The sequence below is a fragment of the Elgaria multicarinata genome, chromosome 3, assembly GCF_023053635.1.
Source record: "Elgaria multicarinata webbii isolate HBS135686 ecotype San Diego chromosome 3, rElgMul1.1.pri, whole genome shotgun sequence".
Lineage (NCBI taxonomy): Eukaryota > Metazoa > Chordata > Lepidosauria > Squamata > Anguidae > Elgaria > Elgaria multicarinata.
Genome location: NC_086173.1, coordinates 128,625,041 through 128,639,817, shown reverse-complemented (window position 1 = coordinate 128,639,817; position 14,777 = coordinate 128,625,041). Strand labels below are relative to the sequence as shown.

At 42.0% G+C, this 14,777-nt stretch overlaps 1 protein-coding gene across 1 annotated transcript in view; it reads left to right on the top strand.

Annotated features, from left to right (window-relative positions):
• The window catches only part of LOC134395538 (contactin-6-like), a 278,197-nt gene that overhangs the window by 195,107 nt on the left and 68,313 nt on the right, over nt 1–14,777 (top strand). The window contains exons 8-9 of the mRNA XM_063121702.1: nt 6,126–6,304; nt 8,176–8,312. Coding sequence (XP_062977772.1) covers nt 6,126–6,304; nt 8,176–8,312 — 316 coding nt within the window. The remainder of the gene's footprint in view (nt 1–6,125; nt 6,305–8,175; nt 8,313–14,777) is intronic.

Below are 14,777 nucleotides of genomic sequence, written 5' to 3'. Positions count from 1 at the left end.
CTATAAGTAACACACCAAGAGGTCCAGCAGAATCAACAGGGATACACTCTCCCTGCTCTGGTCTTGGTGTACATCATGTACCAATGTGCTTAAGGCTGACCCAAAACTGGGCTTGAACTGAGATTGGAAAGGAACCAATTAATCAACTTCATCCAAGAAAACTTCATCCAGTTGGCACACCAGTCTGAACTGGGAAAAGCCCCCCTCCCACTGCCACTGCCAGGTGGACTACCTGAGCATCCAGAAGCAAAGCTCAATTCTGGACAACTTCCATACTGTAACCCTTATCTTTCAAGATGCTACCCAGTCAAAAGCAGGATTAAATCTCATATAAGAAGAAGCCAGCCAACCCTCCCACCAAGAGCACCTCTGTCTTATCTGGTTTAAGCTTCATTTTATTAACCCTCATTAAGCCCATTACTCCTTCCAGTGTCGTAGTACATGTTTCTCAGTCCTCAGTAGTAGCCCACTTAAGAATTGTTGCAATCTTGTCTAGTGGAATATCTTTATGAAAAAGCTGTCTGGGATAATCAGGCTGCATTCATTTTCAGTGGCAGACTATATTCTATGCATGCAGAAAGTCCAGATTAGCCCCAGCATCTCCAGGTAGGTCTAAGAAAGACCTCTGCCTGAAGCTCTGGAGAGCTGCTGCTAGTCAGGGTCAACAATACTGGGCTAGGTGGACCAAAAGTCTGGCTTAGTATAAAGTAGCTTCTTATACCTAGCATGTGAGATAGAGCCAACCAGCCTCTGCTCTTGGCACAGAATCCCTTATCTGGCCTATTACCACTCGGAAAGCCATGGTTAACTTTCAGCTTCTTCCAAAAAATGGACTTGCATGTAGCAGTCTTACCCACGCCACTATCTACCTCCTTCCTAGTTCAAAATGTAGCAGTCTTATCCACATTTCAATCTACGTCCTTCCTAGCTCAATGCTACTTACATTACACTACTTCTGGGTCAAGGTCCTATAAGATGCTGCATTAACATCAGGTCAGGTCCATTAAAGTGAATGCTTAATGGCTGAGCTCTCTATATTCCTTAGGATTGAAACACTAGTAAACTCAGCAATCAAATACACGTAGTGAGGCACAGGCCACTGTACACACCTGCGACTGCACCTTGGAAATAAATCATGCAAGTTGATGGTCCCTGTTGATCAATAAAAGATGTTCCTTATTTGGAAGCAAAAATGTGCCCACGAACTACTGAATAATCAGCTTTTCATTATTTATATGAATTAGAACGATTCATCTCGAATCAATTTGTATTGTGTTTGAAATGCTAGTACGACACATCTCTCTGTGACATCACTGAAAACAGTAACAAATATTGCCATCGTGGACTCAAAGCCTCTGTTAAAAGCTGTTCTGAAATGTTCACAGCCTTTCTCGTGTGGCAAAGCTGCTTATTTTCCTTTGCAGCAGCATGAAAGGCAACCGTGAAATGCAAGACTATTAATATTTCAAAGTGTTCTGGTGACATAATAAATCATGAAAGTGAGTCTTGTGTGTTTTCTGATGTTACCAGAAACAAGAAGTATTTATAGCCATGTTCATACTTGAGTATTTTATCATATAAAGTACATTGATCTAAATATAAATAAAAACCATAAAAAGCTATAAAAATGCAAAACAAGGCCACATTTTCCCTAGTCTATCAAGCTCATCTTATTGCTGTCTCTCTGGCTCCCTTTTCCTGCTCATCACTCTCTTGCCTTTTGCTTGTAAATTTATAATTCTCAGCTTCCTCTTTTACTTTTGTGTCTAATGCTTCATCCTTTTGATTCGTAATGAGCCACTCACATGGAGTGAAGATTTTATTTCCTCTGAAATGCAACCAGCTTGAGGCACGTTCTTTTCTGTGCTATTCTCCCTTCACAATCACATTCTTTGGTTTCATGCCTGAGGGAATGAATTTGAGTTAGATTACCTTTAAGGCACCTTCAGCTCAGCTATTGTATGCTTTGCTTCCTCTTAGTCACTTTAAGTAAGTCTGCAGCAAAACTTCTAGGATCTCTCACATTACACATAGATTTTATATTGTAATAGGCGCTGCAAAAAACAATAGCTTTACAGCAGTTTATAACAGAGTTGACAGCTGTTGGGGCCCAGGACACATTTCATATAGTCTTTTCAAACTGTTTTCAAAGTGTTATATCTTGCTTGGGTAGATCTGGCCTTGATGTTTCAGTAGGTGGGAATCCTGGCATCTGACAAAGTAGCTTGGAGCCTATCAAATATCATTTCATTATAAATTTGTCAGCCCTTATAATACCACAAAATTTGTAATTTATAATTACAGTGGAGATGGGGCATTTATTTTTATCAGTTTCAGAATGCCTGAATATGGTTACAGTATGGCTAAAAGTAGGTTCCTCTGTTGAACCACACATTTCACATTTCCCCCCATTCTATGAATTCATTTTCAATTCTGTTTCATACAATGACTCTGCATTTAGCCAGGTGCCCCATTCCCTTTTAATTTGGATGGCATTGTGCCTTTGGAAATGGATCATTGAAATCCTTCAGCATATACAAAAATTCTAGTTTGACTTGCCACTATTCAACCCATGTTAGGAAGGTCTGCAATGGTGTACAAAGGCTGCAATCCTGTATCCACTTACTTGGAAGGAATTCCTGTTGATCTCAGTGCGGCTTACTTCTGCATTAGGGAGGTATGAGAATTTCATTTCAGTTTGCAAATCATCAAAATTTATTTGTTACATTTCTATACTGCCCATTAGCCAAAGCTTCACAAAACAAACTGAAAATTACAATATACAATAGTAAAATATAATTTTAAAAACTCATCAGTTTAAAACAGATGAAACCCAGAATAAGAACCAAGATAAAAGTCAGCAGGAGGGCAAATATCTAAATATGCACTAACACATTTTTTTAAAGCTGAAGGGCTAAAAAGCATGGAAAGTCTACACCTGGCACACACACACAAAAAGGCCACAATGTACCTACCACGTGCCATTCCCAGAAAGGCCAGGTGAGCTTTTCGGGGAATGGCATTCCACGACAGGGTACTACCACTTGCCTCACTTCATTTGGTGGGGGCACCTAGAGAATGACCTCTGAAGATGATCTTAGGATCCAGGTAGATAAATATGGAAGGAAACAATCCTTAGCTAATCTGGCTCCCAAGCCATTTAGGGCTTCTGTGTGAATCAGCCACCAAGTATGTACTGTAGGTACCTAAGAAGAATTTTTCTTGGGACCGCATGGCTTGGGACCACAATACCTGATGGAACACCTCTCCCAACATGAACCTACCCGTACACTGCGCTCAACATCTAAGGTCCTCCTCCGAGTGCCTACTCCGAGGGAAGCTCGGAGGATGGTAACAAAGGAGAGGGCCTTTTCAGTGGTTGCCCCCCGACTGTGGAATGATCTTCCCGATGAGGCTCGCCTGGCACCAACATTGTTATATTTTCGGCGCCAGGTCAAGACTTTTCTCTTCTCCCAGGCATTTTAACAGCATTTAACAACATTAAGTTTGTTTTTAATGGATCCCAGAATTGTTGTTTTTAAATGGATACTGTTGTTTTTATACTGTTTTTTATGTTTTTGATGGTTTTTAAATTTTGTATACTTTTAATGTTTACTATTTTTAATTGTTGTAAACTGCCCAGAGAGCTTCGGCTGTGGGGCGGTATATAAATGTAATAAAATAAATAAATAAATACATTTCAGTCAATTGAAATTGTCATGTTAAAGTCCACAATTGGGAAAGTGTGATTGAGCAGTGCTAAGTACTTATGTCTAATTAGTCCCATTTAGACGTCTCAAGGAAAGATAGACATGCATATTAGAATATTATTGCAGTTGAGGATTATGACCTTCATTGCAAGTTTCATATGTAAATTGCTTTCTTACATATGAATCAGGGATGATTCCACAAAATTATGGGAAAGAAATTCAGAGCATCAAAACAAGAAATTTGGGGTGAGGGTGGAGGAGGATTTTCCAGCATTCAAGATCCCATGGGGAGTCCCTATGGGTACAGGAGACTCTACTCTATAGAAAGTCATCATCCACAGAAAGTGGGCAACATAAAAGACAGTGGAGGAGATGGGGCTAGTATATTCCTCCCTCCTCATGGATTTATTTTTGTCAGGTTCAAAATGCCTGAATATGTCTAAAGCATCTTGTGGAACAGATATATTTCCCCCTAGATCTTTCCATTATATAGAGAAAACAGGGCATCAGAATTCAGAATCTAAGGCCTTATCTAGACCTACCGGTTAGCCCACAACGGAGGAGGGAAGATCACGCGATGTGTTTATCGCGAGATCTCTCCTCTGTTTACACGCGACAACCTCAGAAGGAGAGGGGTTGCACCTGTGTCCGGGAAAGCCGCCAAAGGCTGACAAAGACAAACGATGGACACTGGTAACCAGGCAACAGTTTGGTTTATTTATAGAACACAGGCAGTCAGAGGAGGAATGCTCAGACTTGAAGTTAACTCAAAAGTAAAGCAAAGCAACAGTTCAGGATGAGGGCTTCCAGAGGAGTCAGTGTCTGGTCCGAGGTCTAGGGTGTTGGCAAAGTAGGTAGTCGAGAGTCCAGTCCAGGGTCAGTGCAGCCAGCATTCAGCAAAGTCCAAACAACAGTCCAAAAGTCCACAGGGCAATAACAGGCAAGCAAAGTCACAAACCAGTCCGCGGTCAAACAGGAGTCCAGAGCAGGGAGACGTAGTCACAGGGTTCAGGAGTCAAGGCAGGAACCAGGATACAGGAATCAAGGCACGGGGTCAAGAGATGCAGGAACCGAGGCTTTCGCCAGAAAGCTCAGATAATCTCTGACGAAGCTGCCTTGGCTCACGGCTGCGTCTTTATGCTGAATCAAGGTGCTGAGTCACGGTCTTTCAGCTGTTCCTTGATTGCCTGGCATTTTTGATAAAGGCGTCGTGACCGATGCCTACTCTCTTTTTCAGCCCGCAACCATTTTGGGGGGATGGATTATAGGGGCAGCAACACACAAACACTCATGAGCAAAAGTTAAGTTTTTTAAATTTTAATTATTTTCCCCGCTCCCTCCACCCTACCCCTGATGGGCGCAGCACTCCTGAGGAGCGCTGCACCCCATGCACAGCTCACGGCTCCTCTCAAGGAATCACAAGGAGCTGGGTCAACTTGTGGCACCCAACCAAACGTTCCACATGGAAAAACCAGGGCTAAAGGGGAAAGCGAGATCCCAGGGCAAGGGAGGGATCATCGCTCCCTGTTCTCAGGATCCCCTGTGCATCATGTGGACACACAGGGACGATCCTGGGGATCACCCCGAGATTTCGCCCCGTCTAGCTATGGCCTAAATCAAGCTGCTATAACGTATTATGTTCTATTGACACATGCAACTTCTCAGGAAGGAAGCATAAAACACTTGTACAAATTTATTGATACTGTCAACTCACCAGCAGTTTCCTTCTACTTGGAATGATGGTAGAATGAGCCACGTCAGAGTCAGAAGAGATAGAATATTAATGTTTTTTAAATGGTACATACACACATATCATGCGTCCATATTCTCCAGAGGTTCCAATGAAAACTACAGAGATACCTTTCCAAAACATGTTTGGGATATCTTCAACCACATAACCCCAGAGTTATCTAGAAAGCTAAGTTCCATAGACAAGTTTGTAATAACTTCGGAATATTGTCTTCTGTTGGTTGGTTTTAATAGGGACGAGAGAATCTGCAAACCTCAATCTGTTTTACTTTTCCTTCAAATGAGAAAAATGTGCAGTTTGGAACACACTTTTTGAAACACACACTTCTTTCCCATAGACTAAAGTGTGAACATATGTATTTTTTTGAAAGGTGAATTTTTTTTCAAAGTGCGCATCTTTCAAATACAAATACAAGTTTGAGAACCTGCCAAGTCCCCCCCCCCCAAAAAAAGCACTAGAATTGGTGTTCTCATTCCAAAGTGTGAATGGGAGCAAATCCAGGTCAACAATGAATTCTCGTACATTTTCATACATTCCTTAGTTTCAACTCCGAAGTTCAAGTGGGTACAATTTTACATCTATACTTTAAAATTCCTTACACCATTTACTTATATAAAAAGATTTCTTTGTGCTCCCACTATTTTTAATGACTTATGTTTGTTTAGTCCTGTTCCCAGCATCAGCTGGAGGAGATCTGACGGCAGCCCATTGGCTAGAAAAATCAACACATCCAAAGGAATCCTTGAAATCCCAGATTTTCAGCAAGAAGATGAAGCTTGTTATGAATGTATTGCAGGAAACGTTCGGGGAAAGAATGTGGCAAGAGGCCAACTGTTTATATATGGTGAGTACTAATAACAGGAAATGCTACTTGCACTCTGTAGATAATATTTACTCCTCACAGAAAGATTCCAAATGCAAAAATAGTTGAGTGTATTAATTACATGACAGAAGAGTTGAAATATGTTAGGCTAGGATCAGTAATTTAGAGCTATTACTTGCAGAATTTAATTGGCTTACCAAAATATTTCAACTGATGAGCAACAGTGTTAAGAGTTTCCCTTTCCTTATTTGTCTTCAGCAAATTTTGTCTTCCCTCTTTTCTTTCACTTTAGCTAAAAGGTAACAAAGAAGTTTCCAGTGGCAAGATTTTGGGGGTCCTTAGAAAAGCAATCCTGAGCACACCCATTTAGCCTTCTCGAAGCAGAGTATCCAAACTAAAAATTCCTTCCTGTTTCCTTCATCCATTTTGGTTGTCCAGTGCAAAGTGGAAATAGTAGTTTGGGAGAGGGGGCAGCAGGCCCTTTACTGGGACACCAGAGAATACTTGCTACCCTTTGGATGAAGACATATTTACAACAGTTCAGTAATGAAAACAATGTAGACAGGTTGGAGGAGGATTAGACTGGATTGGATGGATTGAACTGGAGAATCTGGGAACTGTTAGGACAGGTGTAGGTCAGGGATTTTATTTTTGAATTCTATTTTTGTATTTTCATATTTCCTTCATTTCTCTTTCCTTTATCCCAAGGCCTAGCCCAACATTCTTTGTCGATCACGGGGTCTTCTTATAAATCAGGTTGTGCAGTCTTTTCTGACAAGGGCCACATTCCCTCATAGGTAATCTGTCGCCTGTCGGGGCCTGCATGTAGATGGCTGGAGCCAGAAGGAGGCATGGCCAAGTGGTCACCTCTTTTCCCTTACGTTCTATTTTCTCTCCTTTTCTGCCAGTTCCTCTCTCCCTCTCCTTCTTCCTTCCCATGCAGTAGGCTGCCAGGGAAGGTACAAATCACTCTTGCCATTGATCTGAATGTATGACATGCAGAGGGCTTTAGAAATTAGACCAAAAGCTGCAGGTTCCCCACCCCTGCTAGAAATAAAATGTTATGTTTATTTGTATCCCGCCTTTTGCCCAATACTGGGCCTCAAATTAAATAAATTCTTGAAAATCCTGCTCTTTGGTCTTACCAAATACATCATAGTGAATGAAAGGGAGCAAAGATGAAGTCAAGTATTTATAACAGAGACACTATCCCTAATCAAGCATTCTGTAGCTGAATAATGCAAACACACGATGACATGGAGCGCACTAGCCCCTCCTCTCTCCTTTGTTGCATTTGTTGGCCTCTACTCGTAGAGGTTGACTGTCCAAAGAGAAGATCCTCCTGTATCTGTGGAGGCTCTCCATGCATAATTAGCCTGCCTGCCTGTGTGGAGAACCTCCACAGACAGAGGAGGCTCTCCCCTTCAGTCAGTCACGCCCCCTGAGTAGAGAGCAAGAGATGTGATGAAGGAAAGGGGCCAGGCCAGAACACTCCCTCGTGTTGAGTGTTGGACCTATTCAGGTACAAAGCGCCTGAATAGGGCTACTATTGTTCCAGTATCTGCAGTTGTTTCCTATTAGATATGGCTAAGGCAGCTGGAATGGGATTTTTAACTACTACTATGCTTTATCCATTTTTAAATGTATGTTTCTTTATTAATTCCTCATACAACATGCAAATGTCACAGACAAAGCCAACTCAAAGACAAAGAAATAACTAATTCTGAAATGCAGTGTCTTTAACAATCCTCTCCTAATGGTGCATACATTAACTTATTTTAACAACCTTGTTTGTGTAAATTTATGTTTTTAATTTGTTACATGTGACAAGACTTTGGAACGAGGCAGACTAAACTAAACTAAAGTTATAATATCTCCGTTTGTTGATATAGCATTCCCTGAGTGGAATAAAAGCATTGAGAATACCCATCTCTCAATCTATGACACCTTGGTTTGGGAATGTAAAGCAACTGGGAAGCCAACACCTTCATATAGTTGGTTTAAAAACGGCCAGCCGCTCACCTCAGAGGTAAGATCTGTGTTTGATTTTGACTTCAGTTCAGAAGTTGTCACTGATTCTGACTTTTGCGCCTCACCTAAATCTTAGTTACTGGCAGTAAAAGCAGTAAGTTAAAATATGCTATTTTGGGTACCTTGGCCCCACCCCTTTGACTTTCAGCTCTGCCCATCACTGAAATGTGGCCCCCGAAGCTTCTCCAAAATTGAATTTGGCCCTCAGACTAAAAGAGGCCCTCTTCAGTAGACCTCTTTCCAATAGCAACTGTTCAGGTGCTGCTGGGAACCCCCTCCCCCACAGAGTATGGTGACCAGCTGTTTCTCTCATTGCAGCTGGGTGGTCTTCAGAGTCATGTTGCTTTTGAACATGGACATTCCATTTAACATCCCATCTCTTATACTTGCTGCTGCTAATATCCCTATCTTCCATGAATTTGCTCTTTAAGGCCTTCTCAGCTAGTGGCTATCTCATCCTTTGGCAATAAATTCTATAACATAATTATGCAGTGCATAAGGAAGTTCCAGCTGAACATCAGGAAAAACTTTCTGATTGTTAGAGCAGTATGACAATGGAACCAATTACCTAAGGAGGTAGTGGGCTCTCCCACACTAGAGGCATTCAAGATGCAGCTGGACTGCCATCTGTCAGGTATGCTTTAAGGTGGATTCCTGCATTGAGCAGGGGATGGCCTTGTAGGCCCCTTCCAGCTCAACTATTCTATGATTCTATGCTCTTTCTTTTAAATCTATTGCTAATCATTTTCACTGAGTGATTCCAAGTTCTAGCATTACATGAGAGGGTGTACAGGCTGCTGCTGTTTTTATGCTGTTGTTTTTATGTCTCTGATGTTTTTAAAATTTTGTATACCTTTAATGTTTACTGTTTTTAGCTTTTGTGAACCACCCAGAGAGCTTTGGCTGTGGGGTGGTATATAAATGTAATAAATAAATTAATAAATAAAGGTGTGCAGAGTGGGTCTGCTCCACTCCGAAATTCGTTGAGCGGCTTCTCCATTCCAGTTTTCAAAGCAGCTTGGTTGCTCTGCTTCATTGGGTTATCCGTTGGAACTCCAGTCCATTTTCAGATAACTGGATTCGCCATTCTTTTTTGTTGTCTCTCATCTCCCCCCTCCTCTTTCAGTTTGTCTGTCCTTGGCTATTTTCTTGCCCCTCCACACCCTTTCTTCAATTAATTCCCGTCTGCTTCCTTCCTTTCTGTTTTCATTCTCTTCACTAAAGTCTCTCCATTTACCAGCTCCTATTTCCTCACTGTTTACTTTTGTGGAAAATCCAATATGCCAGCAGGGTTTCTTGGAGCTTGTAGTCCTTTCCTCAATAACAAAACATCAAAACATCCTTCCCCTGATCTACATTTCCCACAGTGCTTCACGGAACAAAACACTGGTGACACACATTGCCCTCTGGAAGCACAGTACCAGCATGGCTAACTGCTGAAGGAGCCATGGACTGCAGTGGGACTATAGTTCCCGTCGTGCCTTGGGCTGGCGCAAACAACAGAAGCTCATCTGCTCATAACCGTGGTCGGCCAGACTGTGGCACGGCTTGCTCGGCAGTGTCCGGGGGTGTTGTTCCCCCTCTTCCTCCTCCTCTCACACCCCTGGGTAAATGAGGAACCGGTGCCATGGGGAGGGAGGAGAAGATTATGCACATTGCCAAGCGCCTCAGATCCACACCTGCCCAGGCCAAAGGCAACGAGAGGGCTACTCTTTGTCCAGTTGAGAACACTTGGGAGGAGCAGAGTCGGAAGTCACATGCCACGCTGGGCTGGAGGGAAAGAGGGTTGCCAAGAAAAGTGTGGTGAGTAAAAAATAAGCCTTAGACGAATCCTTAAAAACCCATCACATACCTTCCGAGCTCCTAGGGAGTTTCTCTCTGCTCTGAAGGTATGCAACAGCATAAAACCCCTCCCTGTTCTGCTCCGCAAGATCGGGTCTCAAACAAAGCTCCATCGAACCTTCAAATTTGCAGAGTGGAGTGCACAGCCCTAAGGGTAAAGCATTTCTCTCTCTCTCCACTCTCTCTACACCATAGTTTGAAGTAGCAGTGTAATAGAAGGTGCAATCTGATGTAGGTAACCACCTTTTCCAAGCCACTTTGTCCTGAACATGCATTTGGTCATTTGCCTATCATTTTTACTTGTGTGAATATTTATTCACCATATCGCTTATATAAGTCAAAAGGAAATCAGCTGAGAAAGATTGGGAAACTGAGCTTCCACATGAAGTGAAATGCCTATGTTAAAGTGCTTTAAATTTGTAGGGTTCCCCCTCCCCCCCCTCCATGTGTGTAGAAAAAAGGAGACAGTGTGTGTGTGTGTGGAATTGAATCTGAGGACAGCAAACAGCCTGCAGGTAGAACTAAGTATGCAGAAGATATTTGTAGCCAGCTTCACAGAAGTAAAAAGTGGATAAGTAATGGAATGTTGTTAATTAGATTGCTATATACCAGCCGTACAACCTGAGGCTGTGTTCTCATCAAATTTTTAAGCTAAGCAGGGGTGGAATGGGTCAGTTCTAGGAGGAGAATCCTCTAAGGAAAACCAGAGTGCTGAAGAAACAGTTTTGTTTGGTTCAATTCAGTAAGAGGTACTCTTACGGTTAATAAGATGCTCAGAAATATATTGCACCATTGGCATCTTCTTAAAATGTTTCCTGTGTACATTTTATTCTTAATGCATACTCCCAGAACTAGAACCATGCATATATCATGATGATCACATACAGGTCTTGCTGCCGTTCATTTCAATGGAAAGTGTTCACTCAACCCACTGCACGCATACATTCAACATGTGGAGGGGACAATGGGATAATACCTTTTGCCCTACTAACAATGTTGTGGCTGGCTTGTGAGCCACAACATTGCTAGTTGGAGTTGTGGCCCTACAGATGTAGATGGCCCTTCAAATAACCTGAGCCCAAAACCATTTAGGGCTTTAAAGGTGAAAATCAGCACTTTGAATTGGGCCCAGAAACACGCTGGCATCTAGTGCGGGTGTTACAGGATTTGTGCAATATCATCTGACCCTTTAGCCCCAATGAGGACTTTAGCAGTCACATTCTGCACCAGCTGAAGTTCCTGAGCACAAGACAGTAGTCCAGTCCGGATAAAACTAGGACATGCATAACTGAGGCCAGTTCCATTTTCCCTAGATATGGAATGCAATGAATGTACCAGCTGAAGTTAATAAAAGGCAGTCTAGACTACTGCTGCCAGCTGTGCTTACAGACAGTGATGAGTCCAGAAGGCCCCCCAAGCTATAAACTTGGTTCTGTATGGGATATTCAAACCCCTACTATTCCAGCTGAATCCTTCTCTCTTGATCAAATTTCCCTAACCACGGGGAAGGTGTTTGGTGAATATGGCTATTATTTCATGCAGAGGAATGAATTGCAGTTGTGCTTACTCCATGTATATGAATGTAGAAGCTCTTGAAGGCACATAAGATCTGGGTGCACATCTAGCCACTCACACCTACTACTGAATTATCTGCAATTATTTCGCTTATAACACTATTATAGTAATACGTAGGGAAGTCTGTCAGACGTAAGGCCTGGAGGACTCAATGGACCCTTAAAGTAGGCTTCCCAAGACTGGTGCACTCCAGATGGTTTTGACCTCAACTCATCAACCCCAACCAGCATGATCATTGGTCAGAAATTGTGGAAGTTGTAGTCCAAAGCATCGGGGGGGGGGGTGCGCAGGTTGGAGAAGGCCACCTTCTGTAATGCACCCCATGCACACTCCATAAAATTACTGAACCATCTCAGAGTTCCACATGCTGTTAAAATTCACACTTTCCTCCCGTCATTCTCTCTGATCTAGATGTGCAGTCACAATAAGTATGTCAAGTGTCTCTGATTATGTACAGTGTGGTACATTAGAACTGTATTGATTGTGAATTTGGGTAGAATCTGCTTTCTATTTTTTGGTGCAAAATTATGGGTATGGTCCCTGGAGATTCTGGGGAATTTGAGTTTGACACCCCTGATGTAGAAGATCATACATGTAGCCAGATACTCATTCTTTCCCTGTTCTAGCAGAGACCATGGCCTTAGCTAGACCTAAGGTTTATCCCGGGATTGTCCTGGGGTCGTCCTTGCCTGCTCCCGGGATATCCTGTGTGTCATTTGTATACATTAATAAGTGCACCCCTTCACCAGGAATCTTGTTCTACTTTCCAAAATTGCATGGAATCCTCTGGAGGTGTTCTTCTTCTCCCTTTTAATAAAACAAATTCTAAAAACAGTTTCCATATCTCTTCAAAGTCATTATTTTTGGTTATTCCTCTTCTTACTCTAATATTACATGTCAGTTTATCATTAACAGCAATATCCCATATTTCTTTATACCAGTCTTCTATGTGATAATCCCCTTAAACCTTCCATTTTCTGGCTATCATTAACCTTGCAGCTGTTAAGAAATTCGTTATTAATTCTTTTATCATTTGAGTACATTTATTTTTTCCATACGTTGATAACAATGCTGCGCTTGGTGTCTCTTCTAACTTCAATCCAATTATTTCATTTATCTCTTTAAACACCATTTCCATAGTTTTTGTACATATTCGCAATTCCACCACATATGGATATATGTTCCTTTTTCCCGACATCCTCTCCAACATAATGCCGAATTCCCCTTATTTACTAAATTTAATTTTACTGGAGTTAAGTACCACCTCCAAACCAATTTATAATAATTTTCTTTTATCCTTACAAACATACACTTCAGCACTCATAGTTTCCATATCCTCACCCAGTTCTGTTGTTCTATTCCCTCCTTCAAATCACTCTCCCATACCATCCTAACAGAATCTTCTTGATCTTCTGTTTCCAACAGTATTTTATATATTTCACTCATTAATCCTTTTATTGGTTTATTTTCTTCTTTTTCTTTTTGTAAAATCAAGTCCTTGAATTTAGTATTTCCTCTACATTCTTTATTATCCTTTACCCATTTCTTTGTCCATTGTTCCAGTTGAATGCAATTGAACCATGATATAATTTCCCTTTTATTACTTTGGTCTTCTCCCAAAAGCGGATCTATGACCCCCCTGGAAAAAGTGAAGCAGAAGTTGAGGGGGCAGGATTGCAGTTTGAGATTGATAAACAAATGGTCAAAGAACACCTAATTTCCTTGAATGAGTTCAAATCCCCAGGGCCCGATGAACTGCATCCAAGAGTAATGAAGGAGCTAGCGGAAGAACTCTCAGAACCTTTGTCTATTATCTTTGCAAAATCATGGAAGACGGGTGAGGTGCCGGACGACTGGAGGAGGGCTAACGTTGTCCCTATCTTCAAAAAGGGCAAAAAGGAGGAACCTGGGAACTACAGACCAGTCAGCCTGACATCCATCCCTGGGAAAATTCTGGAGCAGATTATAAAGAAGTCAATCTGTAAACACCTTGAAATCAATGCAGTGATTACTAGAAGCCAACATGGATTTGTCAGGAACAAATCCTGTCAGACTAATTTGATCTCATTTTTTGATAGGATAACCTCCCTTGTGGACTGTGGGAATGCTGTGGATGTCATATATCTTGACTTCAGCAAAGCTTTTGACAAAGTACCACATGACATTCTGATTAACAAACTAGCTAAAAGTGGGCTAGATGGAACAACTATTAGGTGGATCCACAGTTGGCTACAGAATCGGACTCAAAGAGTACTTATCAATGGAACCTTCTCAAACTGGGGAGAGGCAACGAGTGGGGTGCCGCAGGGCTCAGTCCTGGGCCCAGTGCTCTTCAACATTTTTATTAATGATTTGGACGAGGAGGTGCAGGGAACGCTGATCAAATTTGCAGATGACACCAAATTGGGTGGGATAGCTAATACCCTGGAAGACAGAAACAAACTTCAAAGTGATCTTGATAGGCTGGAGTGCTGGGCTGAAAACAACAGAATGAAATTTAACAGGGATAAATGCCAAGTTCTACATTTAGGGAATAGAAACCAAATGCACAGTTACAAGATGGGGGACACTTGGCTCAGCAATACTACAAATGAGAAAGATCTTGGAATTGTTGTAGATCACAAGCTGAATATGAGCCAACAGTGCGATATGGCTGCAAGAAAGGCAAATGCTATTTTGGGCTGCATTAATAGAAGTATAGCTTCCAAATCACGTGAGGTACTGGTTCCTCTCTATTCGGCCCTGGTTAGGCCTCATCTAGAGTATTGCGTCCAGTTCTGGGCTCCACAATTCAAGAAGGACACAGACAAGCTGGAGCGTGTTCAGAAGAGGGCAACGAGGATGATCAGAGGTCTAGAAACAAAGCCCTATGAAGAGAGACTGAAAGAACTGGGCATGTTTAGCCTGGAGAAGAGAAGATTGAGGGGAGACATGATAGCACTCTTCAAATACTTAAAAGGTTGTCACACAGAGGAGGGCCAGGATCTCTTCTCGATTCTCCCAGAGTGCAGGACACGGAATAACGGGCTCAAGTTAAAGGAAGCCA